A 13195-nucleotide genomic window follows, 5' to 3' on the forward strand; every position below is an offset into this window, starting at 1 on the left:
CCTCGAAGAGAGTGTTTTAGAGTTAAAAAATCGAATCGAATCAATCACAGCATGACTTATCATGGATAGTAAGAACTGAATGACCAAACACACACCGGAAGATATCATTTCTCTATAGACGAAAATACAACACTTCATAAACGAAATTTATGTTTGGCAAAACTTAAATTAAAATATAAGCTTGTCAAATATACTTTTTATTTACAACTACGGCCATGCTACATATACAATTAGAGTTGACAACCCCAATTGACTACCACACACACAAGAGTGGGTCCAAGATGAATAAAAAAAATCGTGAACCCCCTTCTTGTCAAGAGGTTGTCAACTAAGGTTGTACAACTAGCAAAATTCTTACAACTACTTAACCCACTTATGATCCATGTATACCCGTTAGATCAACATTTTATAATCACTAAAAATTTTGATTATGCTCTAAATGCTTGTTTGGTAGGGATTTTATTAATTGAATTTTTGACCGTTAGAGATAAAGTGAATCCTACTTATGAAAGAAGAATTCAAAAATAACGATAAAAAAATTGATGTTAATTGGATTAAAATTTCTACCAAACATGTTCTAAATTACATTGTGACAATATCCATCATAATGTATATGTCTGAATGTGAAAAAGGAAGTGGAATCAGAAAAACAGTACATGTAGACATGTACAGATGTACTACATCTTAAAGTATCAAAAGGCAATGAAATCAGAACAATAGTACATGTAACATCTTAAAGTATCAACAAGGCCAAAGATATATGGATAATTTTCTAGAGGGCCAAAGAATATAAAAATATTCTTGGCTCTTGTGATTTCTGTTACAAGTCCTTAAAACTGAAGTTCAAAATGCAAACTGTCACATAAGGAATATTAGATTCTTCTCTGACCAAACTCCATTGACATAATGGCACACATTGTCCTAACCACAGCCATGCTACTTAATAACCGTAGTTGGTGCCATAGTACGAAGAGTAGCCTCCAGTTTGTCCTGCAAGACTAGGATTTGAAGGAGGTGTATATACCGAACCATGAGTTGCATAAGAATTATAGCCTTGGTCAGCAGCAGGAGCAGTCTTTGATTGTGGGGCTGCAGCTTCTGCCATGAAATTCTGTAGTACAAAACCATTATAATTATTTGATGAGATTCAGCAACTATTTGAGCATATTCAATGCCCTATTAGTAATGATAAAGTAAAACTGCATTATGTCCAGGTAAACATTAAACCATCAGTTTCTGCCATTTTAGGTTTCACAACGGCCCAACATCAGTTTCTCCTCATTTCTCTTCCTACTCCTCACACCCCTAACCAAAAACAAAAGGGTAAGGGTAAGAGTAAGGGATGGGATGTGGTGTTAGGAAGGGTTGTGTTATTTCAGCAGGAGTATTTTATCATAAATAAACACCTTAGCTTCTTGATAAGACTCAATTGCAAAGAAGCTAAACATCAAGAGATAGAACATCTTTCAACTAATTTCAGATCTTACGGCTTACATGTAATCCCAATTAATAAAAAAGCAGCAGCATCTCAGTCAAAGTATACCATGTACATAATTTATTTCGAAGTTCATAATAAAAACTTGAGTCTATTCGTCAGCTTGAATCCATGATAAGCAACTTCATTCATATGCACAAAAAGGACAAAAGATCAAGGCATGGTTGAGCAATCACGTGCATAAAAAATTCTGAAAGGGCCAAAGTTATAAGAAATAGATGCATACATTAGAATTATAAATTTAAAGCCCGGGTTAACAGTATTACCTGAATCAACTGCTGAGCTGTTTGGACTTGAGAAGCAGTTCCAGTAATCTCAACTGTCATCTCCCCAGGAACCCCCCTAGTTTCCTGTATAGTAACTGCAGCACCACTAACCCGCCGAATATAGCTTACATTTGCACCTGCTGTACCAATTACAGCATCAGCATAAGATAGTGAAATCTGCATTTGTTGTGTGACCTGCAAAGTCGCAAAACTCAAATCACTCAAGGAAATAAAACATATACGTCCTTTTCCTTTTGTCTACCACTGTTTCCATATAGTCTTATCCTATAGCACACTTTATGAGATTTGTTCTGATGGGCTCAAATGTCCAAATGAATAAATAATTAAATCTGGTTCTAGCTAACCAAAAACTCCATTCAGAAATCACCGCGAACAAGTATCAATCAAGAACAAAATCAGCACTGCCACAGGCCCAACAACCAAAAAGAGAACACACAAATACTGATTAATTATTGATCCCAACTGTTCTCGCCTAGCACTAAATACTACTTAGGTACCTGCAAGTATGAGAAAAAGGAATGATGACTTCAGTTTTCATCTGTCAAGGTATTTATTAAGCCCCTGTTTGAGCTCCATTATCTAAAAATTCATTTTGCCTCAAACTCATTTTTAACCACACATTCTCCCAACAAAATAATTTTGCATGTAAACTCAAAATTTTTCCTACTTTTTAACCACAAATTCTCCAAAGAAAAAACACTATTGTAAAATCTATTTTCCCCTTATAATGGGGCTCAAACATGGACTAAAAATGACAATTTTTGAGTTGATCTAATTATTATGAAGTGATACTCAGCTAGGCAAGGCCATGGCAAGCGATAATTTCCAATCAAAATAGCTAGCATTCGGCCTTGATAAATGATCAGTTAATAGCTGAACAAGTAGTTCCTTCAGTTCCTGTTAAACCTCATCTGCGTGCAAAGGAAAATCATATTACACTACGGATAATTTTTGCCACTTAAAAAGGATGGAGCTCATAGCACAGCAGTGCTTTTTGTGTTTGAAGAAATTTCATAACAGGAATGCTAATTTAAAGTCAATCGTCTCTCCGCATTTTTTTAGGATTCACCATCACCACTTTAGTCTACTTCACATATCTAGTTGAGGTAAGTGCAACTTCAACAACAACAACAAACTAAGCCTTGTTCCCAATAAATTTGGGTTCAGCTGTACAAAACCTTTCTCACCAACCCATTTGATCCACCATAAATCCATGGCAAGTAACAATGAAATCGGAACTTCTGCAACCACATAAAGCCATGTGAATTATGGCCCCGCCCCTACCCCTTCCTCTTCTAATTCTAAAAGCACCAACCAATCTATTGTATCAATAAATTTAACAAAGGAAAGGGAGTCTTAAGTTAAGATACACACTAAATTAGTTCTTATCAAACAAAACAGGCTGTGGAAATTGACCTGCAAACTCAATCTAGGGCATAACTTCAACCATAACATAGTTGAGACTTGATAACTTGCAAAGTATATGCATGCAAGAAACTGCAAAAAGCTTTACAAGACTGCCAATTCTGTCGATAAAGCTGTATTGCTCCACTGATTGATTCAACCTACCTTATCCGACATTTGATGAGGAAGAAGAAATTAAGATAAACATAGAAAAACCAAACCCACGCGAAGAGTAATGAAGGTGTGAGAAGGTAGGCTTGATCTATGCATTGTCATTCCAGGTCCAGCCGTGTTGGAGATAGTTGTTATAAAATTGATAGAACCTAAAATGGATGAAACGTACTTGGTTTCCCAGGATGAGTGGCGCCTTCTTTATTCCTTCTAAGTGATAGGTTTGGAAGTAGGTTCCGTGAGTCCAAGCCAACAAGAAAAAGCACAGAAAGCGAAGCTGCTGACAATATATAAGGCCACTATTATAGAGAGTTCATGAGTACCTGCAATTTCTTCCCTTTTTACCAGCAAGTATTGTCTAGGCATAATTTACGAGAAACTTATCTAGTAGGGTTTCAAATTCTTTGTTCATGGCTACGTTCTATGATGAGATTTTGAAATTTATATATAAACCAATATCTGCTATTTCTGATTCATATTTGCATCAACATAGTAGCGTTCATATCAGTCGCAAAGAAGAAGAAGAACCTGAGTGATTATTGATTGCATGGGCTGGTTTGATGATGAATGCACTGGCATTGGCACTTCTCTTCCATAATCAGATATACCCTGATGAGGTTGTTTTTCTGACAGAGATGGCATGTCAGCTGAAGGATAATAATTATCAAATTGCCTAGGAGGTGGCATGAAATGAGGGCTGGCCCCATATCCAGGACCTCCAGCTGCATTAGGAGGAAAAGCTTGAGGAGGCGGACCCCAAGATTGGGCAGGAGGCATATGTTCCATCTGCGAATTGGGCATTTGCATCTAACAAGAGAAGCAATAAATGAGGTTCAGAAATATATTCGCTTGATTAAAAATCTGACCTGAAACTGGACTTTCTAATGAAAGGCAGGCTTACTTGCATTTCGATTATTGGTATTATGCTGCGGTCAACTAAAAACTTTCTCAGATGACAAGCAATTAATTCAATTGCTTTGTGTATACCTGTCGGCTCTCCTACAACTTCCACAATCCTATCATCTTGAAGGGCAAAAACAGGTAGGTCTTCTGCAATGATTTATGTCAACAGTTAGAATGATACGAGACAAAAGGAAAGATTTAACTAACTACATTTCTACGTAGCACATTAGCATTTGACTATGATAGTAATTGAACGTATATTTGGCAAAATCTGTCATCTTGTTCAGTAATGAATAATTGTTATACAAAGGTAGTTAAAGAATAAACAGAAGATACAAGAAAAAAGGTTAAACAGAAAACCTAGGTCAAGACTTAGGAACTGAATAAATTTGAATTACATCAATAATATATAGTATATAATTTATTCTCTGATTTAATATTTTACTCTGATTCAGCAGCAAATCAAAATCAAATCTACTCCTAATTTTTTGAAATAAATGCATATTCCTCAAATAAACGCAAGCATTAAAACTAGAAATCTAAGATTTCTATAGAACAAGTGAGTTTCTTGAAATTAGAGAAGCTTAAGAGAACGAGTCATGTAGACTGATCATTAGGAAGGAAGGTCCAGTTTCAGATATAATTTATAGATTTAACCTGCTCTCTTCAGTTAATTTAGTTCATTTGCTCAATTATATAATTTATTCAGTCACTGAAAGTAGCAAATAGATGAAATGAAGATTATAATTCTAAGCATGCTTAAAAACCGTGCAACATTGCACACCATCTTACTCTACTGCTCTGCCTCAACTTGCATCCTTTTTGATATTTTCCAACACATTATTCAGATTATCGGTTATTTTATACCAAATCCACGTAAAGCAAATATTATGGACTGGAGATGATGAAGAATTACATATTTAAACACTAGGCTCTTGATGAAAATCAGCGAAGACAATAAAGTTGACTAGAAAAAATTGAAGAATTGCAGATTCACGTCCTACGCTGTTGAAGAAAAACAGCAAACACCAGCTTCAAGAAAACAATACGCAGGAAGTTCTTTCTACATAAGAAAGTACACAAAAAGAATTCCATGAATCTAAAAACATGAGAAACTACATAGAGAGATGCAATACCACCAAGCAGATTATTAGAGGATTGATGTGATCCTTGTCTTGATAAAGTAACAAAATAAGATCATCATTAAAAGGTAAATAATTATATTCATAATAAATTAAGAATCACGGATATGGACAGGGTGGAAAAGATATAAAACTACACAACATTAAGAAGCCTAACATCATTTTCAAAAAATAAAAAAATAATAAAAAAGAGTACAAAAACTAAGATACGTCATATGACATTTATATTTTTTGTAACATCACCAAAAAAAAAATTTATTATCCTGATGGAAAACCACAATACACAAGTTGAACATATTTACACTCTGTTTGAGCTCCATTTTTTTTTAAAAAGTGAATTTTATAATAGTGAACTTTATGGAGAATGTGTGGTTAAAAAGTAGAAAAAGTTTTGGATTACGTGTAAAATTATTTTATTGAAAAAATGTGTAGTTAAAAATAAGTTTAGGAAAAATGAGTTTTTGGGTAATGTGGCTCAAACAGGAACTTACAATTATAGAGAAAAATAATATTAATAACTATAAATTGGTAAAAGCTTTTTGAATTGCAATACTCAAGATGAGATAAAAACAATAGTTGATGGAAGAGAGCACAGATACCAGAGGATGGATTTTAAATCTTTGGTAATTACTATTTGCTTCATCCTTTTCCACAATATTTAAGTCTTCTTCCACTTTGCATCCTCAATAGAACCTAGAAGTTTATTTTATTAAAATATAAAGTTGTGTTTTAACACAGCAAGTGTCCTTTGGTGTGTTTGGAGCATGTCCAAGATCAGAAAAATAGTAGAGGTATACTGAGCATATGCTCCATGGCAAATCAATTTGATGGGCTATGCGAATGGCTTGTATGGGCTTTGTCAGCTACTATTCGGCAACATGAGTTTTAAGCATTTTGGGCCAATAGTTTAGACTCAGGACATTGCAAGTCATACCTAGATCACCCTCCCTCGTGTGATGGTAATAAGCCTGAGCTTGTGTAATAAGCAGCTCCCAGTGCTCCATACAGTATCAGAATGGTTCAAGTTCCAATAATGTTTCCATCATCTATTAGAGCACAGAAGTGGATGCTAAACTAAGGTGCAACAATGAATACCTATTCCTCAAATGCCTCTTCAAAAGTTTCTGTCTGTCAGTCTCGGAGTGTTGAGAAGATTCGAACACTAAGGGAAATTTCTAAAATCTTAGAAATTATCTTATTTTTAGCTTTTTATGAAACAATTAATATTTGGAAAGTTATGGTATATTTTTTATATATAAAATGGATCATAATTCTATAAGAAAAAAACTGACATGTTTCTAATCCTTAAAAAATAATTAGGTTCCAAGATTTTCTTTTTCTTTTTTTCTCTTGCAATAAAATTTTTTCAAATGTGAAACTGCAAACCACACCCGTTGTTTAGGTGAAAATTATGGGAATGGTTTATATGGACATGGGTCCAAGTTCTTACAATGGGAGTCTCTTCATATTTCAATTTTTTGGAGTGTCTCCATGTTTGATGCCCACTATAATGTCTTTACTTCCTAGGATACTAAAGCTAAAAATAAGTAGAATATTTGATCTAGTTGAAGATGTTTGTTTCACATTTCCTGTTCATGAACGAGAAATCACATTTTACTACTGGACAACTTGTGATGTTACCAAGGCTTCTATCTCATGAGTTGCCTGGCCACAAAAAATGATCAAACAAAAATTCATTTTCGTAGCATGTCATTTATTTTCAGTAGAATGAATATTCTTTTTGTTGATGTCAAATCATGAAGAAGTTTTTATTCCTGCGCCTTCAGAGAAAACTTTTTCCAGTAAGAGTCATCTTGAACATATACAAGAATATACTATCTCCCTCAAATTGACTCAATAATTTAGTTCAGTCTCTTCAATTATGCAATTTTTTTTATTTTTTTTTAAAGATTTAGAGGATACATTTCATGGGGAGGATACAAGTAAACATTAGAAAATAAAAACTTGATTCTGACTCATTCAATTAGGCAGAAGAAGTTGTGTATATAAAAAAATAATAAAAAAAAAAATTTTAAAAAAATAACAACTACTGATTTAAAAAGATGTCAGCGATTTCAGAAAAGGGTAAGACTGTGATCAGGTTGCCAGGCTCTCTGGTCAAATTATTGGAACCAAAAAAAAGGGAGCGGAGCAAGTTCTAGTCAAGGGTCGCCTGGGTTAAAGAGAAAAAGACACTATAATGCTAAGCCAGAGAAGCAATGTAGATACAGATGCAATTCAATTTCCCAATAGTAGAACTGCACATAGAAAAGCATATGAAAAACCTGGTCCAAGAACTCTAACAATACAATTAGACTCTTCCTGAATGGATTTCACTGTTGTGCCTTGTTTTCCTATCAAAAATCCCGCTTGTGCAGCTGGTACAAGTAGCCTTGTTGATACCTTGCTCCCTACAGCTGCCGGATCATGAGAAGAATCATTGTCCAGCCCATCCAAAACCTGTTTGTGAACCCTAAGTAGACCATCTATTGCAGATGGAAGTGAAACATTAGGGTCTTCCTTGGCAGATACCATAACCTATACAGAAGGCAAAAAAAAAGGGGCAGCACCATCGATGTTACAAACTTTTCCATAAAAAAATATAGAACTCATATAAACAAGAGAAGAGGTCCCTTTTGTAAGAGTGATCAGAAAAATCTAAACAGTACTAGGATGCATAAAACGCTGGGCAGAGATCAGAAAGCCGGAAAAATTTTAAAATGTTGTGTTTTACAAGTACAATTTTGTCTCATTAAATTATGTAAAGGGGAAAAAAAGGGCACTGAAGGATTGGATGAGTATTTCTGTTAATACATACTAAGTTGGGAAGGGAAATGGAGATAATTTCATCGGAGCTAAAATTGAAAATTTAATGAAATCACCATAGTGGAAGGTGAAACTCGTAATTCTGTACAAACACAAAAATAGCATATCAACAGTTTCACCAGGGTTGTTGACAAATAGATGTTTTGAGATGATTTATTGAATACTCTTATGGATTGTAAGCCCACGTGAGGCAGGTTCGCTGATATGTTTACATAACGAACTGAGCCATGGCACCTTCAAGGGACATCACCAAGGTTGTCAAATCCCTAGCGATACCAGTAGTTAAACAGCCCATGTTTCCAAAGCCAAGCTCATATCTGCCCTAGTCTCATTAAAACATTCACCAGAAAGTGACAAAGTTTTGACTCGATGCCCTCATTGTGAGGATTTGTTCCATTAAATAGAAAATTAGGGTACAAATCATGTACTGATTTCTATCAATTACAGCTATTTTGGGTCTATCTATGGTATGTTATATTTACATCGTATATACACTAATTATGGAAAGAAATCCCTTAATTGCTTCCCGTTGATAGAAATTAGGACTTCCATTTTATTCACCTGACAAAGAAGCGACTTGTGCCACATATACAGTGGCATGCAAAGCTCCAATTGCAAGACATATAGATGCCACCTAGCCTCATGTACATCTTTTTAGAGAATAAGCAAAACACCGATGTTTAGTCAATGGTGCTAGTATTGTAAAACTGGCTGAAAATTGATATCTAGAAAATCAAAGAAGCAAATGTGCCAAAAATACACTAGGAAATAAATGCAAAGACGTATATCCATCTTTTAAAAGTAGAAAGCATGAAGCAAAGCATTTCATGTTTCATGGACCAATGCTTAAGCACTAACACCATTGGAATTAATTCCCGTAGACCATAACTGTCGCATTGCTTATATTTTTTTCACGCACTCTTGCAAACTCGTGCATGAATTAAAAATAAATAGTAAACAAATACTACATAGCAGAAATAAATATAACAGTTTATAACTGTTTAGTTGGTATTTCCCTAAACACATATAGATTCAGTTCAATCTATGGCTATTAAACAGTGTACTGCAGCTGATATAAAATGCATACCAACTCCAACTAGAAAGATGTAAAATGAAGATTTATGCCAATAAACTAATATCTAGATTATCCTATCAAAAGAACATGAACTAGAGAAGCTGACAGAAAATTTCTTAGCCAGCTCAAACACTAATTTGAACTTGTGAAACTACTAATAACAGGCAAGGACGCTTAACACACGTTGCAACAACTGAAATGTCAAAATTAAAGAGAGAATAGAGACTGAAAAAAAAAAAAAGCACTAATAAATTCCGTACTCCTAGCCAGCCAACAAAAAATCCACAGTAATATGTTAAGTCACAAAAATAAAATTTCACTTACAGCTCTTTCTCTCGTCCCTGGAGGGCCGTCAAGAACCTTAATCCGAGCTTTTGTTTCTTCACATGTTTTCTTAATGTACTCTCCCTTACGTCCAATTATACTGCCAACCTTTTGTGCAGGCACCAAAATCCTGAAAACACTCTCCCCAGGCCATCCAGGCCATTTCTCACCCTCCGCAGCAACTGAATCATCTCCAAGGTCCAGTTTATTTTCTGAATGTGAGTTATCCAGTATTCCATCTTTGCATTCATGTTCATTTTCATTTTCATGTACATCCACATCTTCATTTTCGATTTGTTGCTCTTGATCTTGATCTTGCTCTTGCTCTTGCTCTTGCTCTTGCTCAATAAAACTCTGATCAAGTTCAGCCATGAGCTCTGTGCTGAAAAATATAAATGTAAAAGTAAATTAATTCTGCTCAAAAGCAGAGTGCAAATTAACTATCCACAAACTAATACATCACCAGTTCCCAATCATCCTTCGAAAACAGTCAAAATTGGATATGAAGTAGTTAAAGTTTTTGCACTAGAAAGAAATGCAACTTAACCACTTTATGAGGTCGTCTACTGAGAGACAAGCAGGCAAGGAATCATATGAATGGGAATATTTGTGAGTAACTAAAATATGATATGAAACGAGAAAGAATGAAAACACAGAAAGTTTGCTTTAAATTGTTAAGCTGAGAAGGTTTTCCTTGTACACGGTTTATCATTAGCATGACACGAATAAAACCAGGAATTCCTTTTGATGCAATCAACCCATCAGATAATCAGCTGTAAAAATTGGAACTACACATACATGTAATGCACTATAAGAATATAAGCAGGGATCTATCATTTTCGTTAATAGAAGAAATATGTGAAAGAATTTTATCATATCTCCAACTTATTATTTTGTCGTACATATATGTCAAAAGCATGAGGAAATAACTGTAAACGTTATTGCTTCAATATACTTCGTATTCTCCAAAATATATCGTATATTTTTAAAAAATAAATAAGGGAAGAGATGTAGTAAAACAAATTATACTACCACCTCATTACAAAATATCAATTTTCATTAAAATCAGCACATTTTGCTATAAGACAAAATTGACTGATTTTGTAAAGGACACAAGGAAAGCTGCATATCCTATGCAATATTTTAATATAACTTTAAAAAATTCTAAAGTTGCAATTTGAATATGATGTTAGTGTGTTTCAAGGTCATCTTTTGCAGAGCTCTTGCAGCAAGTTAAAGTTGAAAAATTGCACAATTTCTTCGATGAAGAAAAACACAAGAGAAGGAAAAGAGATATTCTGGTATATGAAGTTCTTAAATTGATCTTACCCCTTTTCTTCGCTGCATGATAAAAAAATAAATAAATGATAATAAAATCGTGATTGCATAGAAGGTGTCTTCCAAGTTCCAATTTATTCACAATGCAAGAATTCCTAGAACCAATTTAAAAGTAATTACTAAAGATAATTCTCTAACAACTGAAAATAATGAGTACTAGCATGAAGCTTCAAATGAAAAAATTTAAAAATAAAATAAAAAATTGGAGGGAACCATAGACTGAGACATAGAAGACAAATGCAAAGGAAGCTAGAGAGTTAGTTTCCCATAGAACTCAAGGAAAAATGAGTTAATTCAATAGCTCAGTTAGATTTCATTGTATAAAACTAAAAACAGTGCTTAAAATTCAGACTTGAAAAACCAATTCCAAAAAGAAAGAAGACAAATTTCATCCGGACTCCGTGCTTCGTCAGAAACCCATTAAACAAAACACAGTAATCAGCTTAGTAAGCAAGAAGAGATACAATAATTGTCAAACATTACTTCACACTAAAACCCATTAGTGAATTAAAGATTTAGAGCCTAACAAAAGGTAAAAAAACACATAAAATTAAGAAGCAAATAGCAGTGTAATAGATTTGTGTAGTTACATTAATGGTCGGAGAGAGAGAGCACCGCAAGTGTATAACAGAGTGACAGGAGATAATTGTTGCCCTTTCGTTCTGTGATGTATCTCCAATTAGGTTTTAGGAGATTTTCAAATTTATTTATGTCAATGAAGAGAGCGCCCGAACGGAACCCCTAAAGAACGAATGAATCGTTAATTTATAGTCTCAATTTTCTTTAGTTCTTAAAAATTAATAAAGAAGGTGCGTTATTAGGTGCTTTCCTCTATTTAGTCTTTGTTTGATTTAGCTAATATAAAAATTGATGAAATACGAGTTTATTAAATTGATCAAACTTGTGAATCTCATAATCAGTTGAAATGAGTTTTAGGAAAAATAAATTTTGGGTGTCAAAGGGGTTTAATGTAGCTCTTATTTGATTTTGCTAAAAATCATATTTTTAGTAGTATCTTGATAAAAGTTTAAAAAATGTGTGATTGAAAAGTTAATCAAAGTTGTAAATTCATGAAATGTGGAGTGAATTATCCAAACAGTCATTAAACTTTGCAAAAAAATTTCACGGGATCACTGAATTTTAAAAATCATCCAATTTATCACTGAACTTCGCTAAAGGTTTTCACGAGGTTACCGAACTTTAAAAATCACCGCATTCATCACTGAATTTCACAAAAAGTTTCTACGGGAGTTACTGAATTTTAAAAATCACATAATTTATCACTGAACTTTGCAAAAGGTTTCCCAGGGGTCACTAAAGTTTTAGTGACCCCTGAAAAACATTTTGTAAAGTTCAGTGATCTCGAAGAAACCTTTTACAAAGTTCAATGATGAATTTGATGATTTTTAAAGTTCGATGTCCCTGTGGAAACATTTAACAAAGTTCAATGATCATTTGGGTAATTCACACTGAAATGTGTGATAAAAATAAGTTGTGAATTTGACTTAAAATTTTATCAAAATTTTAACTTAACCAAATAGAGGCCTAGACTTTTAAAGATTTTGAGAATTTAGAAAGTTTAGGCATATTTAATTTGGACTTTTTAAAATCTCTATAAGTCATGAGGCATTCAAATAGACAGTGATTTTTAGAGAATTCTCTACTTACTGGACTTTTTGGTGGAAAAATATAAATAACAAATCTCAAATAAAATCTCTTATATACTCTAAGATTTGTGAATATTTCAAAGCCCAAAAAAGGTCATTTTTCTTTCAATTCTAGTATTTTCTCATATCTCTTTAATTTATGATTACTCTATATATATATATAATTACTTTTCAATTGAAATTATATGCAATTGTTTCAAAACATAGAATTCAATGCAATCGATTTTTATTTTTATTTTTTTTTAGGAACAATATGTGTTATTAGAAATAAAGTTAATTTCATGAAAAAAAAATGGTTATGTTCTTAGAATTTGATATTACATTTTTTTCATTTTTTTATTTGCAACAAAATTGAATGACTGCACGATGAATACTGACTTAATTCAAGAAATTTTTGTGGGCATTTATGGTTCTCGAAAATGTTAATTAGATAATAAGAAAGATTGTAATTTTTTCGGTAGACAATGAATTTGCAAAATGAAAAGTCTTTTAAAAAACTTTAATCAAAGTATACAAAAGTACATGGAAGACTTTTATTAATTCTTAACAAGTTCATAGAAGTC

General features: G+C 33.4%; 1 protein-coding gene across 4 annotated transcripts; it reads right to left on the bottom strand.

Moving 5' to 3' along the window:
* Positions 1-632: 632 nt before the first annotated feature.
* Positions 633-11715, bottom strand: LOC111394836 (flowering locus K homology domain-like). Of its 4 annotated transcripts, none has more exons than XM_023020856.1 (8): positions 11556-11715; positions 9628-10009; positions 7688-7940; positions 4259-4407; positions 3886-4164; positions 3530-3634; positions 1762-1956; positions 633-1111 (listed from the first exon to the last, which is right to left on the bottom strand). In XM_023020856.1, exons 2-8 carry the CDS (start codon positions 9997-9999, stop codon positions 941-943), a joined length of 1524 nt encoding a protein of 507 aa, XP_022876624.1. In that variant the 5' UTR covers positions 10000-10009; positions 11556-11715; the 3' UTR covers positions 633-940. The 4 variants fall into 4 exon arrangements, with proteins under 4 accessions (XP_022876624.1, XP_022876622.1, XP_022876623.1 ...); XM_023020854.1 differs by having other exon boundaries at positions 3530-3637; XM_023020855.1 differs by having other exon boundaries at positions 3530-3637; positions 11581-11714.
* Between the last annotated feature and the right edge of the window lie 1480 nt (positions 11716-13195).

This window comes from Olea europaea, chromosome 5 (genome assembly GCF_002742605.1).
Source record: "Olea europaea var. sylvestris chromosome 5, O_europaea_v1, whole genome shotgun sequence".
Classification (NCBI taxonomy): Eukaryota; Viridiplantae; Streptophyta; class Magnoliopsida; order Lamiales; family Oleaceae; genus Olea; species Olea europaea.

What these genes read in the sequence shown, in the direction of transcription:
- LOC111394836 (XM_023020854.1), bottom strand. Translation starts at nt 9,999, where the DNA reads ATGGCTGAACTTGATCAGAGTTTTATTGAGCAAGAGCAAGAGCAAGAG. An exon ending in CAGGGACGAGAGAAAGAGCT is followed by an intron (nt 7,941 to 9,627) that starts GTAAGTGAAATT and finishes CCTTCTGTATAG; the next exon opens with GTTATGGTATCTGCCAAGGA. An exon ending in TGTTAGAGTTCTTGGACCAG is followed by an intron (nt 4,408 to 7,687) that starts GTTTTTCATATG and finishes AAATCATTGCAG; the next exon opens with AAGACCTACCTGTTTTTGCC.